The 20,453-nt window shown below is 39.6% G+C and overlaps 1 protein-coding gene across 2 annotated transcripts; it reads right to left on the bottom strand.

Moving 5' to 3' along the window:
* Window positions 1-844: 844 nt before the first annotated feature.
* On the bottom strand, window positions 845-20,251 carry DPH3 (diphthamide biosynthesis 3). Of its 2 annotated transcripts, XM_074270115.1 has the most exons (4): window positions 20,026-20,251; window positions 6,777-6,851; window positions 5,428-5,481; window positions 845-1,105 (listed from the first exon to the last, which is right to left on the bottom strand). In XM_074270115.1, the coding sequence occupies exons 1-4, from the start codon at window positions 20,131-20,133 to the stop codon at window positions 1,100-1,102; spliced, it is 243 nt and encodes an 80-aa protein (XP_074126216.1). In that variant the 5' UTR covers window positions 20,134-20,251; the 3' UTR covers window positions 845-1,099. The 2 variants fall into 2 exon arrangements, with proteins under 2 accessions (XP_074126216.1, XP_074126215.1); XM_074270114.1 differs by lacking the exon at window positions 845-1,105 and having other exon boundaries at window positions 4,691-5,481; window positions 20,026-20,248.
* Window positions 20,252-20,453: the final 202 nt, after the last annotated feature.

The following is a 20,453-nucleotide window of genomic DNA, read 5'->3' as shown; positions in this document are numbered from 1 at the left end:
GCTGGAATTTTTCTTCTGTCCATCCTGTTCTTTGAAGGGTTTGTATAAGCTAATGTTCCCAGGTGTAGGAGCATATGCATACCAAGAAGATTCTATTAAAAACGTGTGGCTCTAGATTTTCTCTTTAATTTTGCATAAACAATAACTGTAAATTCCTGCTTAATTATCTTTAATGGGTTTGCCAGAGAAGGAGAACAGAGACTTACCTGTAATCAAAGAAAAAGCACTATAGAAAATTACCTTATTATCACTACAACAACTTGTTTGAGGAAACAGGTATTTCATCATAGACCTGGAAGGAATCTTGAGAGGTCATTTAGTTCCATTCATTTTAAAGATAAGGAAATTAAGCTCAGAATGGTTAAGAGACAAGATTCCAAAAGACATTGCAGTGCTGGGGCCCTGAATCCAGGTCCTTTCATTTGATTTAAAACATTACTGGGGAAAAAAAAAAAAAATCAGTGAAATCTATTAATGGGAAAAAAATGGTTGTGATAAAGAAATATTATACAAGAGATGAATATGAGGAATTCAGAGAAACAGTGAAAGAAAATGAATGCTGTGATAAACAAGGAGAAGCAAATAATCATAGATATGTTTAAAACCACAGAAGTGGAAAGATTCCCTAGTAACTACAATGTCCCTTACAAAAGAGAGCTTCCTATCCTCCCCAGATAAAGAAGTCTGTCTGCTTTATCAGACAAGGTTCCTTATTTTATTACTTATTTTTGCTTCATTCTTTCTCTTTTTGTAGGAGATAGCTCCATAGAGGAGTAGGGAAAGACATGTTCTAAGAAAGCATCCATAAAGCTTCATTTTAAAGTCAATGAAAACAACCAAGCTGTTTTGCATTTAGACACACACACTTTATTGCACAATACGGTCTTGGTATAATATTGGAGTTGAGACAGTGATAACATTTGCTTTACAGGTTAAGTCATAGTGAGAAAAGCACTGGTACCATGTAACCAAATATACCAGGGATCCGACATTTCAATGGCCTAACGGAGGCTATTAAGAGGAGACAGTCATCATCGGTGGATCTTAGTATACGTAACATTTTAAATTCACTGATTATCTTGAGTGTTGATGAAAAGATTCAATTCTAAAAAGAACAATGACACATAGGACATTAAGTACTTTCATTCCATTCAAAAGAACATTCTGACATTTAATTAGATTCCATTTAAATAGCCATGACTCAAATGCAAGTGGCACAAACAGAACTCAAATCCAAATTCTCTCTCCCAATGAAAATTTTCCACTGAAGTTGGCATGGGCATTGTCCAGAGTCACACAACCAAGTGCCAAGAGACCTGAACCCAGATCACCCTCTCTCTAAAGCTTGTTTTTTATGCATTATGCCATACATTTAGACACTATATAAATGCTAGTTGTTATTACTGAGACTATTAATCCAATATAATTTTTCAAAAACAACACAGAACATTAAGTTCAGCTGTCAAAACAGTATTTCCTGAAGAGAGGTGAAAACTACTCTTCTGGGCAGGGGCAGGGAGGACAGGAAGATAACGAAAACCCATAAATTTATAGGGAGGTTAAACTCCTTACACAGTATGCTTCTTATCAGTGACAACTTGTGTGCCTAGGAATTGAAAGAATTATATTAACTGAAATTACTTAAGGAATTTTAAAATATTTAATTTCTCAAACCAAACTACTTTCAAAAACAAAGTTTAATTTGCTCTGAATATCTGAGTTCAATTTGGTTCGGGTCAGCAAATTAATGTCATTCTTCCAAAATCTGTCGTCACAGAATCAGGAATTGTTACTCTTAAGAGGGATTAGAGTTCAGAGCCCATCTAAACCGACCTGCTCATTTTACACATGAAGAATCTGAGGCTTAGATGGATTCTAAATCTTATCCAAATGTTCCACACTAATTAGTAACCAAACTAAAACCAATAATCCAAGTCTCTTAGCTGGATGGTACACTATACCACATTGCTTCCCTAAATCTCTGTTTAGAAATCTTACTCCTAAGGCATGATGTCCCCCATTCACTGGAATACTAGATGTAAATGGGTAAAAAGTTAAAGAGTCCTCAAGTTATTTTGGAGATTAAATTTTCTAAGTCTACTTACAAAGATGCTCATATTGACAGGGATACAGAAGAATAAAATACATCAGTGACATGATTAAGAAAATGTTGTGAGCAAAGTCCTTTGAAAACTACCAACTGTTACACAACATGAGTTATTATCATTACAGTGCCTGTGAAATAAAATTCCAAAGTTCATGTCACTGAACTTCTATTGCTCTGTTCTGGCTAAACTCTCAAAAGGAGGTAAAGCCCAACAGCCACTCAGAAATGACAATCATGAATCTCTCCGTAATTCAGACAGTGGATGCCACTTAACCCCTGCAGCCTCTGCTCTGCTCACCAGGCTCCTGGGCCTGTCCTGTAGCACCCATTAATCCATGACTGCTGTGAATCATTTCATAGGATTTAATTTGTGGTTTTTAGTACCTTTTTCATGATATCTATAAAGATGTTTAAGAATTTTGTAACTGCCAAGTGCCCCCTTTTCTCTGGCAAATGGAGAACTGCTATTGCTCACTAGAGAATCTATATTCACACACACTCTTATACATAGTTCATAATTGAGGCCTCCCCTCCACCCACTTGCTAGGATCTTTGTGTTAGGAATGGCCTTATCCCTCTCTCACAGGATATATAGAAACACACAGATTTCTCTTGTGTAAAGCTAAGGGAAGAAGCTACAAGTACACCTACCAGAGGGCCTTTGCTCCTCACTGCCCAAAGGCGTCCTTCTAGAAACGGCCAGGCAATTCCAAGGCAGGTCTCTCAGGGAAAGACACAAGCCTGTATTTCTAATATCCTGGAGGTGCCTTGTAATTGCTTCTTCTCACTTTGCTTTAACCTCTAAAACCAGTCAAAAAGATCTCGCCAATTTTAACTTTGCAGGGAGTGTCCACCTCAGCTCAAATAACCCCACTGTAGATAAGATTCAGCACATCCTCTTTGATAGGGGGAGGGCCTGACCCATGACCCTCATTCCTCTTGACCAACTATAATTTGAAGATTCCCATAGGAAGGAAGCAGAGATAATAGATAACATCCTTGATTCAGGTTTCAGATGGGAGATTGTTCTGAACAAAAAAAAAAGGAAAGCTGGAAAGCCATCTTTGGAGCTGCCATCCCACCCCATCATACCAATCTGGCCACTGCAGCAGCCTCACCCTGTCTCTATCCCTATTCAGGCCTCTGCCAGCTCCATGCATCTCATCTGCATACTCCTTCCTCACTGCAGAATTTCTCTGGATCACACAATGAGCCCTCGGCCCACTGCTGCAGCGAGTAGCCATAGCAGACCAGCAGCAGGGGGCAGAGCCTGAGCTGACAGTAGCTTGGCTACTGCTCAAGAGCTGCAAATGCAAACAAGAAAGCAACTAAAAGGGAGTCTAAAGAAGAAATGAATGACCAAGAATTTCTCATTATTAGGTGACTGGAAACTGGTTACATGTCCAAAAAAACCCAACCCTGAACTTGGACTTTTTCCCCATGGTCCAGACCTCAAATAAAGTCTTGCCCAATGCTGTGGACAGTCACTCATGGCACTGTGATTTATCACAAATTCAGCAACTGTTCATGTTTGTCCAAGCTTCTCTTCCTGTGGAATTCACGGACTCAAGCAGCTTCTTTCTCTTCTTCTTTTACACTCACTACAAATCTTGCACTAAAGTGCCTGTTGTCGATACAGTAACAGCAGAGGTAGCCAAGACCTACAAAAATGTCAACAGAACTGGACAATCCATTTCTCCCGACAGTCATTCTAGTCTGAGTCAGTGCAGATGCTCCTTTTGTCCAAGCCACCACTGGTGTTCAAGGCCGGCTTTGCTTTTGTATGGGACTGTGTCCCATGCAGCAAGGGGCTCCTCACTGCATCAGATGCCATTTCCATATTTCTAGAACAGTTACATTCCTTTGCACTCCATGGAACCGAGTACCTCACACAACTTTTAATTCATCATCCCTTGGTCTATTAACTTTATGTATACCTTGTAGAACTGGCAGGCAGAAAAGGAACGTGCACATGTTTTAATTTAATATGGGTATGCACAGCACATCTAACAGCAACAAAATATCTACTTTGGCAAGCCACTTTGTCTAATTGCAGAAGTCAATACCAAAATAACTTTTTAGTCATCAATGCATGTTTGCTAACTTAGTATTCACAGGGAAGATGATTCATGCCTTTCATGAGCTGTGGATTTTCCAATTTCCCCACAAATGGCTCTAATTTCTCATTACTATCATCACTACAGCAAAGACCATCCACATGTCTTTTCATCTCCCTCTCTCCACAGTGAGCTTTTGGGACTACTAGGATCTAACTTGGCTGAAATTCACATAAATGGCACCTGCCTTGACTGTGTCCTTACTAGTACTGTCATCCAGACTGGGTCTCACTCACATTTTAAAGATGATCATCAGCAATGGGTATGGATAATGGAGACGCTTCACCTTTTTTACATGCAGTGGACACAATGTTGTAATGGTACCAAAATACACAAAGCCACCTCCCTTGGTACAAATACACTGGCTTTTACTTTTAGAAAATGATCAGACAGAGAGACACCATTGGCTCTGGTTTGGAATAATCAACTGGTTCACTTCCTGACTCAACAGGGGTTGCGCCTTTCATTTTTTTCCCTTTGGTCACTACTTTATTCTTATCATCAAGCCCCAAAGCTTGCCTTTTTATGCTCCTCTTAGTTTTGAGAAAACATGACATGAGAATTCCAAGGTCTCTTGCAATTTCGCACTGAGTTTTGTTTCTAGTGTCTAAGACACAGAAGACTTTTATCCTCTGAGGATAGAGATCACTTATTTTCCTCTTCATATCCATTGCTTTTAATTAATGAAGTTAGGATATGACAGAAAACAAGAAGACAATGCACACACCTAGTCCTATTACAATCCAGCTACTGACAAGATTTTTACTGTTGAAGCCAATTAAATGAGCATCAGTGACTACTACTAATTGCGGAGGTAGATGACACTTTGGAAAAGAGAACTATCAAAGTTAACAGGTTTTATCATATAAATGATTCAATTATAAGATCTTTTCCTGATCTGAAATTCTTCTTCTTTTGAATTCCAGAAAATGAAAAATTTTGATTGATATTTGGACTCAAGTTCAATTGTAAAAAATCTAGGTTTGTCCCTTCTGTCAATTGAGTTCTTTATTTTCAAGATTAATGTGGCAATTGATGTAAAGAAGCTTTGCTTTGCAATACACTGCAAGCAAGCAAAAACAAAAAAACAAAATCCTCTCTTGTTATTCAGAAGTATTCAGTATCACATTTAACATCCACATGGGTACATCCTTTGGTTATTTGGTATAAATTAGGTTTTCAAAGCTTTCTTCAGCACTTAACTAACTCTTTGCTGGTCGAAGGAACAGAGACTGTTTCCCCACACATAAATTGGTCCTAAGAAAGAGAGACAATAACATTAACCAATAAGTATTCAAAATATTTTGTTCAATATTAAAGTGACATTTTTCAATACTATCAACTTTCGGTTTTCTATTAAATATTATTCTATTAATCAATCAATTTGTAGCACTCATTAAGATGCAAATCCATGTTAAAGAAGTCCCCCATTCCCAGATTTAAAATGCATATTTAATTTCATATTTTATATTTTGGGAGGAAAAAACAAAGAAAAAATAAACATCTGCATCTTTTATTTCCAAACCACCACTCTTTAGATTTTTGCACGTCATGCAATAGAATGTAAGCTCCCTGAGCACAGAGACTTATATTTTTGTCTTTGTAGCACCAATGTCTCATCTGGTACCTGGGAGACAATGATGCTTGTTGAAATGAATTTAATAGGTTAATATTACTTCTTGTAATTATTTTTATAACAAAAGCTGTAAATTATAGATAATCACTTAACATATATACAAAATTGACATTTGTGTTCAAGTGCCCTCCAAATTTCTTGAATTCTAGTTTAAAATGGCTAAAAATTGAATTTTATTTCTAGTAAAGCCCCATTAGTTCAATATTCCAGTACGTCAATCAAGGCTGTTGTTAGGCTAGCTATGGAGTCTAACGTCACATTCTGATTTTGCAATCTGTAGCTATCCATTTTGTATCAAACCCCAGCCCCTAGCTTGTTTCCCCTCCTTCTTTCCTGATATTTTAAATGATAGACAAAGATTAATTACACACCTTTTTTTTTGTTGTTGGAAACTGAACAAACTCAAAAAGGGCAGGAAAAATAAATTTAAATAATCAATTTTTTGGTGAACTGTTAACAGCTCTGGCTGCTTTATGTTTTATTCTGAGAGCTAAACAAATGACCTTTCCCACCTATACATTTCCATTAATCTTGCGTGTGTAACCATCACAAAAAAAAAAAAAAAAAAGTGGTTAATCTGGAGTGGAGTTTTGGGAATTGCCCAGAATTCTCTTTCCCCCCGGGGGCATGCATGGATTGGGTTCTCCGCAGATCGGGAGAGAAGGGACCCAGCAGCCGCCCAGGGGCCGGGCTCTGCCCTGGGAGCACTGTCCAGGGTCCCCCAAGGAGGGGGACCAAGTCCTCTGCTCTCTATGCTCCCTCCCCAACCCCCCCAGCCAAGTGCGCCAGCAGTCCAGGGAGCACCCACACCTGTCCTGGGAGCCCAAGGGCAGAGCCCCGGTGTCCGGACACCTGGCCTCGGGAAAGGGGGCTTTTCCCCACCCCCGCCCCCGCCCCGGGAGGGAGAAGCACTTACTCGGTCATAGATCACCTTGATGATGAGGGAGCAGCTGGGACAGGTGGCCACCTCTTCCCCGTTCTCCAAATCCTCCTGTGACAAAACCAAATACTAGTAACTTCGCTCCTCCCGCGTAGAGTAGAGCTCAGTACGCGGAGCAGAAGCGAGAGCAGCCTGGCGCCAAACCGCCCACCTCCGCACTGCGTCAAAGCTTCCCCAGCCTGCCCGAGCCGACCCGGAGAGCCCCTCTGCGCATGCCCGTCTGCCGCCGAGCCGCCGCCGCCAGGGCGGTTGCCATGGCAGCCGCCGGGCGGGAGAAGGCTCCGCAGCTGCAGCATCTCGGCCCCGGCGGCCCCAGGCCACCAAACTCCCGCAACCGGGTCGGGCCGGGACCCGTCCCTTAACCCTGGAGCGCCCGCGAGGGCTCTCTAGACACGGGATTCTGAACCCGGGGTCCGGGAATTTGTAAAAATGACACCTCAACAAAATAATCCCGGGTATTTATCCATTAAGACCTTCCAGGAAGGCGGCCATGGGGTCACCAGACACCTGCCACAGGACCCGATATTTCGTTACTGCAAGGACCACTTATTAAGCACTCACTACGCGCCAGGTGTTCCATGAGGGGCTGAGGACGCCAAAAAAGGCCACACTCCGCAGCCCCCCGGCCACAGAAGCCCATGAGCTAATGGGGGGAGAGGGGGACGTGCAAGATTCACACAATGAAGGTAACTCCAAAGGGAGTAGTGGCCCCAGGCAGAGGTGAGATCCGAGCTGAAGCTAAGGCGGACCCAGGAACAGAGAAGGTGGAGGGAAGGGAAAGGTGTGGGAGGGCAAGCCAAGAGGCGGAGCCAGCAGCTGTGCAGGTCCCGGGTCTCGGGTGTGGAGGGAGGGCCGGGTTATGGAGGGTTTTAAACACGTGAGGTCTTTGATTCTGAAGGCATCTGTGGAGTATATGTTGGGAGGGGTGGGCAGAGATCTGCCTATCCAAGAGGAAAATCACTGCAGCTGAAAGACCGGCTGACTGGGATGGGAAGAGACAGGAGGAGAGTAATTAGACGGCTACAGCCACAGTCCCGGCAGGAGATAAGGAGGGATCTACCTAGAGCAGTGGCTGTGTGCGGGGAGACAAGCAGAGGAGAGATGCTGTGACAAGAGAAACAAGCAGATTTGGTAACAGATTGTACAGTACATACATACATACATACACACAGATGGAGCGGCGAGTGCAAGGGAGGTGGCTAGGGTGACCCTGAGGTAGGAAGCCTCAGTTACCCATCTCAATGATGGGCTCAGGCCCAGTTCCAAACATATGTATACACTGTAAGTGTGTGTGTGTGTGTGTGTGTGTGAATCACATCAAAGAATCGGCGTTCCTGAAACCCCAGGGAACACTACAACATTCCCCACAAATGGGCATCTAGCATCTGTTCCAAGACTCCTAGAAGAGGGGACACACCTGTACCACCTCTTCATATGGTCCACCGGATTGGATTCTATGAGAGCTCTAAGTATTGAGCAGTTTTTCCAGACATCCAGCCTGGGAAACTGGGCTCTCTGAAATATCCAAACACTGCTCCTGGAACTCCTCTCCAGGGCCAAACAAAAGAAGATTTCTCATCGACCTGACAGCTCTCCCAACACTCAAATCTGGTTGCCATGTCTCCCCTGAGCTTCTTTTGTCCTGAATAAACATGCAGATTTCAGAAGACATGGATTCAAGGCCTTGCACCATTGTTCTGGTTATCTCCGGCCCTTTCCCCACCAAACAGTTAATCAGCCCTCTTAAACTGTGAGATTCACAATTGAACCCAAGACTCCTGATGAGTTCTGACGAAAGCAAGTATAAGCAAGCAACACACCAACTGTAATGCCTGGAAACCATGTCTCACTTCATGAAACCCAAGACTTTAAGTTAGAGGCCTTCAAGGTCACTGAATCCACCTCCATTTTGCATTGGAGAGCTAGGAAATGTCTGATATGTGATATTTTAATCCAGGTCTTCCTGACTCCACAACCAATGCCCTCCTCACTATACCTACAGGCTGCTTTCCTGATCAAATTAGGATTCTGAGGGGTTTGCCACATCACACTGCTCATTCATGTGGAGCTTGCAATCCACTAAAATCCTCCAATCTTTTAAAAAAAATGCTATTTAATCCTGCTTCCTCCACTGCCCTGCTGTAAGATGTACCATGCTACATTTCACTGTACTGGGGAACATCTTTTTGTGGGGAAGTTTTTACCCTATTGGGTTTCCTCTTTTTTAGCCCCAGCGCTTTTGAATCTGAGCCGGGTAACACAGCCAACAGATCTTTAAGTGCTGCAATATTTTCCATAACAGCTCCAAGTTCTGTTCTCAGAGGAGTGAAAATGAATCAACAATTTGCTATGATGTATACCTGTACATACATTTATACATAGCTGTATTAATAAACAGGGCCACATTGGGTTCATTCTGTCTTTGGAAGTTTATTCTACTTGCTATAAGGAAACTTAAGTTAGGTTTCACAATTAGTCCCAAGGGGGTAGGATAGAGGAACCCATCAACACTGCTATGACGCCTCTGATATAATCCTTATGAGAATATAGCCAAAGCCATTTTCCAGGTACTTTCCAGATAATTGTCAGCTATCCCATAACTGTCTGCTTTTTGCTGTTACCCCTAAGTGAACTCCAACAGGAACCCCCCTATTTTACAAACTTTACAGAAAAAATACCATTCATCAGGGCCCAAGTAGTTCACATCCACCTTGAGGCAATCAGGAAACATTCACCTGCTACACTCTAACCCTTAGGTAGATACTATCAAAAATCACAAAGTGCAGCCTTAGAAGCAGGTGCTCCCTATTAATTACTACTCTAAAAAGTCCCCCAAAGGAGGAAGCACCCTTAGCACACACTAAAGACGAAACTTTTAAAATCACTACACAAATGGAAAAACTGACAGAAAACTGAGAAACCATTTTTGCCACTGCCATCTCATCTCATTCTAGAGCCATATATAGAGATCTGTAGGAGTACAGGTTATTGCTGTCTATAGCCAGCTGGAAAGAGCACCTTTGATGAGTATATACCTGCTTAATACCTAAGGGAACCTCTTTTTCCTTCTGAGAACAGACATAAGATTACCACATACTAATTTGGAGAGCCATGTGAGGCCAAGTGAAGAAATATAAAAGCAAACCCTATGTTAGTAGCAGCAATTTTCTCTTCCTTGATTTTTAATTGTTAATTTTATACTTTTGTTTTTAATTCAAACTTGATTTTGAATACCATCTTTAAAAGTAGGGATGAACAGTGGTACTGGGGGAGAACATATAAACACAAGTTAAGCAAATTTGATGGTTCTTTTGCAACATTGGGGAAAAAAGATTAACTTGATTCAAAAAACCAGGAAAAATCTGTCAATAAAAGAAATGAAAAAAGAAAACTCAAAGCAAATAAAGAAAATTAAACTATTTTGCTTAATTATGTGATAATAATGACTAGCATTTAATATAACATTTTACAAATATCTCATTTGATCTTCACAACAATCCTGGGAGGTATATTTATACCCCATTTTATAGAAGAGGAAACTGAGTCAAAGTGAGGTTTGAGTGATTTGCCCAGAATCACATACGTAGTACCTGAGGAAGACTTTTAACTCAAGTCTTCCTGATTTCAGGCCCAGAGCTTTATCCAGAGTACTTCTTCTTCTTCTCCCCACCCCCCACCCCCTACCCCCACCCCCCCACCCCCACCGGCTGGGGTTAAGTGACTTGCCCAGGGTCACACAGCTAGGAAGTGTTAAGTATCTGAGACCATATTTGAACTCGGGTCCTCCTGAATTCAAGGCTGGTGCTCTATCCACTGCACCACCTAGCTGCCCCCAGAGTACTTCTTAATTGCCAGCAAAATGATAAACAGAATGGAATTTACAAAAATATAAAATTCACAAATTCACAGAATAGAGAATTTAAATAAGAAATCTGTTCCATTCAGCCTTCCTACCCCACTGAGGTTCACTAAATTCATCTCTATCACATAAGATTAAAATTCTGGTAGTTGCAGTCTACAGCTCCCCAGGGTACCTTCCTTCTTTTCTTCAATGAATTCAGTGTCTGGCTCACGGTCTTTCTCTCCTACTCAACTCCTATTTCATACAAGAAAAGTTCAGCATGCATATTGTTCCCTCCTAAAACATTTGAATCCCAGAGTTCCTCAAATTGCTCATTTCACATGACCTACTTTTCCACTTTCCCTCAACCCCATAAAAGACAGTCATAAATCTTGATTCTGCCATCACCCACACACGCACTATTTCCACATCCACAGACTCTAAAATTCCTTTATCTTAGTGATCACAATCTGTTTTTATTACCTCTCTTCCTCTGCCTTGCAACCTCCATCCCTAGAGCTCTTAGTTCTTTTTCAGGCATTACTGTTAAACTAGGGGACAGTAGTTAGGTGGTACAATGGGTTAGAGCACCCAGCTTTGATCAGGAAAACTCATTGTCATGAGCTCAAATCCAACCTTGGACACTAAGTAGCAGTGTGATCTTGGGAAAGTCAGTTTCCTCATTTATAAAATGGGCTGGAGAAGGAAAAGGTAAACCACTTTAATATTTTTGCCAAGAAATCCAAAATGGGGTCACAGAGAACCAGTCAGGGCTGAAACTTCTACACTAACTTCTCCTCTCTCTTACCAAGACCACTTGGTTGAACTATTTCAACTTTTCATAGTCCTCTTCTCTTGAGGCCGTTGTCCTTTTATTAAATCACTGATCATGCCTGACCTTGGCTTTGGATCACTCCCACAATCCCCTGCTTTCATTCTTCTCCATAGGCTGCTAATGGAAGCTGAAGAATGTCATGAAATTAGCCTGACTGGTCCATGGCAAATTTATGCTACATAACCTCAAACAGACTCCCACTCCTGAAAGGCAATCCTTTTACACCTTCCTAATCAATCCTCTATCCCACCCTCCATAGCAACTCTTCCAAACCTTTTTATACCTCTGCAAACCTCCCCAGTTCTTCTCCTTGCCAAGACCACCCTCTCTACATGCACCAATGGTCTCATTCTGTCTTGTCTTTTCTACCAGATTGCCCCCTTGTCCCTTTCTTTCTCATTCCCACTTTCTTTTCAACCTCTCCCTGTCCACCGGCTATTTCCTTATGGTCTACAAACAACCTATGTCTCTCTTCATTCTCAAAAAAACCGTCCCTTGATCCATCTGTCTTCACCAACTACTGTCCCATATTTCTTCTCCCTTTTGTGGTTAAACTCCTTGAGAATGCCAGTTACAGTACAAAAATCCACTAAAGAAAGCAAATCCTTTGAAAGTAGAATTGGCCAAATGGAAGCTGACAATTCCATGAGACATCATGATTCAATCAAACAAAATCAAAAGAATGAAAAAATAAAAATGTGAAATATCTTACTAGAAAAACAAATGATCTAGAAAACAGTTCCAAGAGAGAGACCTTAAGAATTTTTGGACTACGAAGTCATGATCAAAAAGAAAATCCGGACATCATATTTCAAAAAATTATCAAGGAAATCTGCCCTTTTATTCTAGTACCAGAAACAGAAACTGAAAAAATCCACCATTCATCTCCTGAAAGAGATTTCAAAGTGAAATCTCCCAGCCACGTTCCAGAACTCCCAAGTCAAGAAAATATTACAAGTAGTCAGGAAGAAACAATTCAAATATCATGGAGCCATTTTCAGGATTACATAGGATTTAACAGCTGAATACATTAAAGGATTGGAGGGTTTGGAAATGATATTCTGGAAAGCAAACAAGCTTTGAATACAAACAAGAACCATTTATCAGTGAAACTGAACATAATCTTCAGGAGGAAAAAAAATGAATAGTTAATGAAATAGAGGACATTCTTTTTTTTTTTTTTTTTTTTTTTTTTGCTGAGGCAATTGGGGGTTAAGTGACTTATCCAGGATCACACAGCTAGGACCTGCTAAGTATCTGAGGCTGGATTTGAACTCAGGTCTTCCTAACTTCAGGGCTGATGCCACCTAGCTGCCCCCAAGCATTCTTGATAAAGAAAATCTGACTTTCAAACATGAGATTTAAGAGAAGTATAAAAAAGCAAAAAGGAAAGAGAAACCATAAAGGATACGATATGGTTAAACTGTTTATATCCCTATATAGGAAGAAGGTGATACTTGTAACTTTTTTTTTTTTTTTTTGATACTTGTAACTCTTAAGAACTGTATCATTATTAGAGCAATTAGAAAGAATAGACATTGAGGGTGAAAATATAAACTGAATCTGAAGAGATGCTATCTGAAAAACAAAAAACAAAATTAAGGAGTGAGAAAGAGGATTTCCCTGGGAGAAGAGAGAAAGTAGAAGTAAAAATTATCTCACATAAAGAGGCACAAAAGAGCTATTACAATACTCAGAAAGATCCGGGATGGAGGTAGGAAATCACTCTCATTGGAATTGGCTCAAAGAAGAAATCATATATAGACTCAGTGGAGTATATAAATCAATCTTACCCTATATATAGAAAGGCATTTAAAAAAAAGGGTTAGGATAGAAATGATAGGAAGAGCAGATTGGAAGAGGTAGTGGTCAGAACAAAACTCTGGTGAGAAAGGACAGTGTGAAAGGAGAGAGAAGGAAAGATGGATAAATAGGGGGGAAATAGGAAGTAGGGAAATACACAGTAATCCTAACTGTGAATGTGAAAGGGATGAATTCATTCAAAAAGAACAAATTTTAAAATTTGTTAAAGACTAAATTGGAAATTCTGAAAACCTAAAGAGAAATTAAGAAATTTCACAAAAGAAAACACAGATGCAAAAATTTTAAATAAACTACCAGCAGGGAGCTTACAGCAATATATCACAAGGATTTTATACTATGAGAAGGAAGGAATTACATCAAGAATGTAGATTGGTTCAATATAAGGAAAACTATCAGCATAACTAATTATATCAATAACAAAATCAACAAAAAAAAAATCACATGATTATCTCAATAGGTGCAGAAAAAGCTGATGACAAAACATAACATCTATCCTCATTAAAAACACCATAGAGAGCAAAGGAGCAAATGAAGCTTTCTTTAAAATGATAAATAGCATCTATCTAAAGCTATTAATTAGCATTATCTACAATTGGAATAAACTAGAAGCCTTCCCACTAAGATCAGAGGTGAAGCAAGGATGCCAATTATCACCACTATTATTCAATACTGTAATAGAAATGTTAGGTATAACAATGAAAGAAGAAAAAGAAATGGAAGGAATTAGAATAGTTGAGAAAATAGAATCATTATTTTTTGTAGGTGATAGGATGTATACTTAGAAAACCCCAGAGTCAATTAAAACTAGTTGAAATAATTAACAACTTTTGTTAGGGTTACTACAGGATATATAAATCATCAACATTTCTATGTATTAACAAAGCCCAGCAGCAAGAGAAATTCTATTTAAAATAAGATATATAAAATACTTTGGTGTCTCTCTGCCAAGACAAATTCAAGAACTATATGAATACAATTACAAAACACTTCTTACACAAATAAAGTAAGATCTAAACAACTGGAAAAATATCAATTACTCATGGGTAGCCCAAGCCAATAGAATAAAAATGACAATTCTACCTAAATTAATTTACTTATTAGTATCATATCAAACTACCAAAAATTGTTTTATAGAACTAGAAGAACAAAAGATCAAAATTATCAAGGGGAAAAAAAGTGAAGGAAGGCAGCTTACCCACACCAGATCTCAAATATTATAAAACAGTAATCATAAAAAAGATCTGATACTGGCTAAGAAATAGAATGATGTATCAATACAATAGATTAGTTACACAAGACTGGATAGAGTAAATGACAGTAATTTACTATTTGACAATTCTTAAGAAAATGCTAAGAAAACTAGGAAACAGCAAGAAGAAACTAGGTACATGCCAGTATCTTATACCATATACCAAAATAAGATCAAAATGGGTACATGATTTAGACAAAATGATACTATAAACAAATTAGGAAGGCAAGAAAGAGTTCATCTGTCAGATCTATGGAGAAGGGAAGAATTGATACCCACATAAGAGATAGAAAACATTGCAAGTTATAAAATGGATAATTTTTATTATATTAAATTTGTTTTATACAAACAAAATCAATGCAACCAAGATTAGAAGGAAAGCAGAAATCTGGGAAACAGTTTTTATAGTGTCTTTGACAAAGGTCTCATTTCTAGACTACATTAAGAACTGAGTCAAATTTATAAGAGCAGAAATCATTCTCCAATTGATAAGTGGTAAAGAATATAAATAGGCAGTACAATAACATGAAATCACTTATTAAAACAACTCTGAGATAATACCTGACATCTCAGATCAGCTGACAGGACAGAAAAAGAAAATGATAAACATTGAAGGGAATGTAAGAAAACTGGAACACTAATTATGATCTGATTCAACCATTCTAGAAAGCAATTTGAAACACAAAGGGCAATCAAATTGTATATATCTTTTGAACCAGCAACACCACTATAATCTCTGTTTCTCTAAGAGATACATAAAAATGGGAAAGGACCTATTTGTTTAAAAAAATATTTTTTTTCTAGCAGTTCTTTTTGTGATGGCTAAGAACTGAAGACTGAGGGGATGCCCATCAATTGGTAAATGGCTAAACAAGTTCCATACTATTGTGCTATAAAAATGATGAGCAGGATACTCTTAGAAAACTCTGTTCAGACTTACATGAACTGATACAAAGTGAGCAGAAACAAGAGAACACTGTTCACAGTAACAGCAATGCTATATAATAATCAACTACAAAAAATCAACTACAAATGCCTAAGTTCTTTTTAGTAATACAATGATCCAAGACAATTCCACAGCACTCATTGATTAAAAAAAAAAAAAAAAAATCTATACACCTCCAGAGAAAGAACTGATGGGAGTCTGAATGCATATCAAATCATATTATTTTTCACTTTCTTTATGGTTCTTTTTTTTTCTTCTTTTGATCTATGTCTTCTTCCACATACATAAGCTATCAAATTGCTTGTCATCTTGTTGAGGGCAGTAGCCCCTTGGTATTCCTTGTTTGATCTACAACTTCCTTTGGGACTTGGACCTTTGATACAAGATCTGGTCAAACTAGTCTGGGCTTGTACCCAGCCCCCACTGGATCTGAGCTGGCTTGGATAAAGCCCGCCAAAAATCTGGCCTTCTAGGAATTAACCTGAGCTCTCCCCATTACTTCTTCGAACCATCTTTGGTTCAGAGATTTGAAAGATGCCAGCCAAGATGCTTGCATCAGAGATTCTCTGTCCCCGCCGCTTTCGGCGTTTATCTTCCTCTATCTAATGCCTTTTACTAACCAGACCTTAACCTTGCTTCCAAACCCTGCAATAAACATCTTTTACCCATCCAGGTTTTCAGGCCTGTAAATTCATTTACAGGGGACTCTCGCCGCCACTAGACCTGATTTAACTTTGTATCCTTGCGCCGAATCCTAAGGAGGTTGCAGGGGAGCTCCATGTGACTCCCTGTACCCCGAATCCTGCCACTAGACCTCACTTAATCCTATTAAGGTATAGACCTCATTATTAGGTATTTATCTCATGATTTGGTTCAAGTTACCTCATCATTTTTTAATGAATGTTAAGAAAATGCCCTTATATATAATTGGGACAAATATTACTTAAAAAAAAAAAATTAGATTCCCATCTAGAACAGATACTTCCACATTCTTTCCTTTCATTCTTTAAGAAAAAAAAAAAAATTGCCATCTTTTGTTTTTATATTACCATGTTTCCCTAGTATCCCTCCTCCCCTACCTAAGAGAGGAGTCCCATTTAACAAATAGTATTTAAAAGAGAAAGTTCAATATCAGAAAACTACAAACATAACAGATCATATTAAAAACAACAATCACCTATCAACTGAATCAGAAAAATCCTGTGACAAAATACATCTGTAATATCTTGATGTGTGTGTGTATGTTTGTGTGTAAGCACACACACATTTAGAAAAGAGTAAATGGATTTTTCCTCAACACAGTAAATACTAATTAAAACCATGAGTCAACATTATATATAATGTAGAAATGCTAGAGGTTATTTCAGAAAGATTGGAATTCAAATTAGTATGTCCAACATTATCATTGTTACATGATGTACTAATTCTTAGAAGTCAAATAATTGTGGCAAGCAAGTGGCATTTTTTGTAATATGTGATTGTTGAAATTCAACTAAAATTTTTAAAGATATTTTTAATATCTAGCAAAGTAATAGAATATCTAAAATAAACTCATGAACATCATCAGACTTTGTACATATTACCAATGCATATTAAGAAAAGAAAGAGAAATTCCACTTAAAAATAACTTCAAGGGGCAGCTAGGTAGTACAGTACATAGAGCACCAGCCCTAAAGTCAGGAGGACCTGAGTTCAAATCTGGTCTCAGCAAGCCTGGGCAAGCCACTTAATCCCAATTGCCTCAGTGCAAAAAAAAAAAAAAATAAAATAAAATAAAATAAAATAAAATAAAAAGAGAGAGAGAAAAAAAAAAGAAGGAAAAAAAACCTTCAAAATGTACAAAATATTTGGGCATTCATCAACAAGATACATAGGAATTATAGCAATAAAGCTATAAAACTCTACTAAAACAAAGATAGAAATCATAGATGCTAATTTCTCATGGTTGTACAGCAATTTGGTATTGGTCAAAAAATTGATTAGTGGACCAGAGAGGACTATAAGATTCAGAAGCAAATGAACATGGCAGCATCATGTTCAATAAGCCAAGAAAACCTATGACTTTCTGAAATAAGTATTCCCTGTTAAACTGGGAAATCTAGAAAGTATTTTGTTCTGAAAAAAAAAAAAAAAAATTAAAAATTCTGTTTAGACTTCCACCTCACACTACATATCACATATATTCTAGATATATCTTAGACATAAAATTAGGAACAAGGAAGCCATGGGAAAGCAGACATATTAATATGCGATGAGTAGAATTCTAAATTGGTCCAACCAGTGCTGAAATACTTCTATAGCATCACATTTTGTTCTAGCAAAGAGCTTAAAAGGGGGAGACATCTATCAGTTAGGGAATGGCTTAGAAATTATGACATATGAGAATAATGGATTACTATTTCCCTAACTTCCCAACTTCTCAAACCTACTTCCTACAACCTGCACTCTACTTCACCTCAGCTATTCAGATGGTCACTCCCTTGATTTAGCCATCACCTAACCTTCCATTTCTGTGTTCATCTAATCACAACATTTTGTTATTTCCTCTTTCCCAACTCTTACTCTCCTTTCTCTCCATACCATCACCCAGCACAGATGACTCTTTTCCCTCTGTCTCAAACCCCCTGGGTGAATAACTTTACATTGTCTTCTACTCTCAAGTCCCTGATCCCCTTCTCCTGTTATTGCTCAGGCTTTGCCAAACCCCAGGCTTGGGTCACTCTCATCCCCTCCTCCTTTCTACCTATTCATGTACTGCTGAACACAGTTGGAGGAAATAATGAAGACATGCTGACAGGCTCAACTAACAATTATGATCCCTTATCATATATGGCTCCTCAGAGCAGCAATTCTCCACACTAACCCCTTCATAACCCCATCTCCACAGAAGTTATTCTATTTCTATTTTATCCTGGAATCTGAGTGTATGGGGGAGGGGGGGATAGTGGTGATATTGTCAAACCTACATTTTGGGGGAAAAATCATTTTGGTAATAGATTGGAGTGATTAAGAATGTTGAGGTACGGAGACCAATTAGAAGTATAGAGAGGAGGTGGCAAGGGGGTGGCTGGGTGAGTAGGGAGAAGGGATAATGTGTAAGGATTGTTGTGAAGGTCAAAATAATAAAGTTAGGCAAAAGATTAGACATTTGGGTTAAGTGAGAATGTGAAATCTAGGATTACATTCTTGATTGCCACTCTGGATGACTGAGAAGATGGTATGAAAACTGAACAGCAAAACTTGAAGAATCAGAGAAGCTGAAGCTGAAAGACAGAGCCAACAATTTATACAATGACTGAGCAAAGGAAAATACCTTTAGAACTTAGATTCAAAGAATTTAAGAACTCAGGGCAGCTAGGTAGCTCACCCCACGGGAGGCAGACACGCACTAGCTGTGTAACCCAAGGCAAGTCACTGAACCCTGATCACACTAAATAAACAAACAGAAAATAAGACCTCTCCTCAATGTGAAGACTGGACGTGGGTATTACTTGCTAAATTTTATATTTAAGAAAAAAAAAAAGTTCTGAATAACGGAGATTCACAGTTTCATATAAAATCTTTTTCTGGTCTTTGCATGTGAACAGCTTGGGTTCCTTTATGTTCCTCAAATTCATGATAAAAAGAAAATGTAAAAAACACAACAAAATAGAACTTCAAGGAGAAATGGATACCGGCCGAAGAGGAGAAGGGCTGGTGGGGGAAAAGAATGAGTCCCCCCTTTCGTAGAAAAGAACAAGAAAATAATTCGATTAGACTAAATGTTCTTTAAAGAAGTGGTGACTCTCAGTCTCAGGGTGAGGCCTTTCTGGCCACAAAGGCATTTTCAGACACGCAGACGCTGCCTTGGCATCCTTGGAAATTCACACGTGTCAGTTTCTTGAAGGCGAACAAGGGGTCTCAGAAACCTTTTCAGAGGGGCCTACAAACTGAAAGTTTATTTTTAATTTCTTTTTAAAATACATGCAAAGGTACTTTTCAATGGTCACCCTTGCAAACTTTGTATTCCAAATTTTCCTCTCCTTCCTCTAGACCATAAGTAATTGCACGTGGGTTAAACATGTGCAGTTCTAGACATATTTCGTGCTGCAAAAGAAACATCAGATCAAAAAAGGAAAAAAATGAGAAAGGAAATGTGACAGATTTTTGTAAATACAACTAACAAAAAAACAAAACCTCCTCGGACAGATCCTTAATTACTTTTAAAAGTATAAGCTGAGAATCGCCAAATTAGGTCACAGCTTGGATCGGACAAGTGACACGAGGGAGCAGCCGGTCATCCTCGGGTCAGAACAAGCCCAGACGCGGCCGGATGAAGGAGCCTGGGCTTTCTCGGGAGATTCAGTAGCAGTCGGTACTTCTGACCCCTGGACTTCGGGGATCACCCAGCCCTTCTTTAGATCTCGGAAAACCTCGCTTCAGAGACGCAGTCGGAACGACCCCTTCTTCCCCTCCCCCCCCCAGGCGTCCGCAGGGACACACGCTCAAGGAGAGGCAGAATTCGCACCCAGGCCCTCGGCGCGGCGTTACCTTGGTGATGACGAAGTTATCTCCACAAGGGCAGGGGTAGAAATACGTCTCCGTTTCCTCCTCGTACTCGAAGTCTTCGATCTCCACCTCGTCGTGAAACACCGACATCGTCACCGTAACAACTAGCCCGCTCGGGCTACCACCCGACAGCCCAGCGCCCAGTACTCCACTCCAGCCACCTTGATTTCCGGCTGCTCCAGACCAGTAGCAAGGCTGGAGCGCACGCGCAGACGCGCTTTCGACCAACAGCCAATGGACGCGGCGAGAGTCCCGGAAATGAGTGTAGGCATCTGGGCGGAGGTCACCATGGAAACTGTTTGGGATTGGGAAGGAAGCACGCGGTGGGAAATCCCGCCCCGATTCTCAGGAATCAAGCCAATGCTGGCAGCAATATGCTCCGCCCCTCGGCAGAACTAGCCAATAGAATT

This window comes from Sminthopsis crassicaudata, chromosome 5, assembly GCF_048593235.1.
Source record: "Sminthopsis crassicaudata isolate SCR6 chromosome 5, ASM4859323v1, whole genome shotgun sequence".
NCBI lineage: Eukaryota > Metazoa > Chordata > Mammalia > Dasyuromorphia > Dasyuridae > Sminthopsis > Sminthopsis crassicaudata.
Note: the sequence above shows the minus strand (reverse complement) of the source record. Positions and strands in the feature narration are given on the sequence as shown.

Coding starts and splice junctions, on each gene's coding strand:
- DPH3 (XM_074270114.1), bottom strand. CDS start 20,133: ATGTCGGTGTTTCACGACGAGGTGGAGATCGAAGACTTCGAGTACGAG. Junction 6,852..20,025: donor ATAACTTCGTCATCACCAAG/GTAACGCCGCGC, acceptor GTTTTGTCACAG/GAGGATTTGGAGAACGGGGA. Junction 5,482..6,776: donor TCAAGGTGATCTATGACCGA/GTAAGTGCTTCT, acceptor TCTCTTTCTTAG/GACCAATTTATGTGTGGGGA.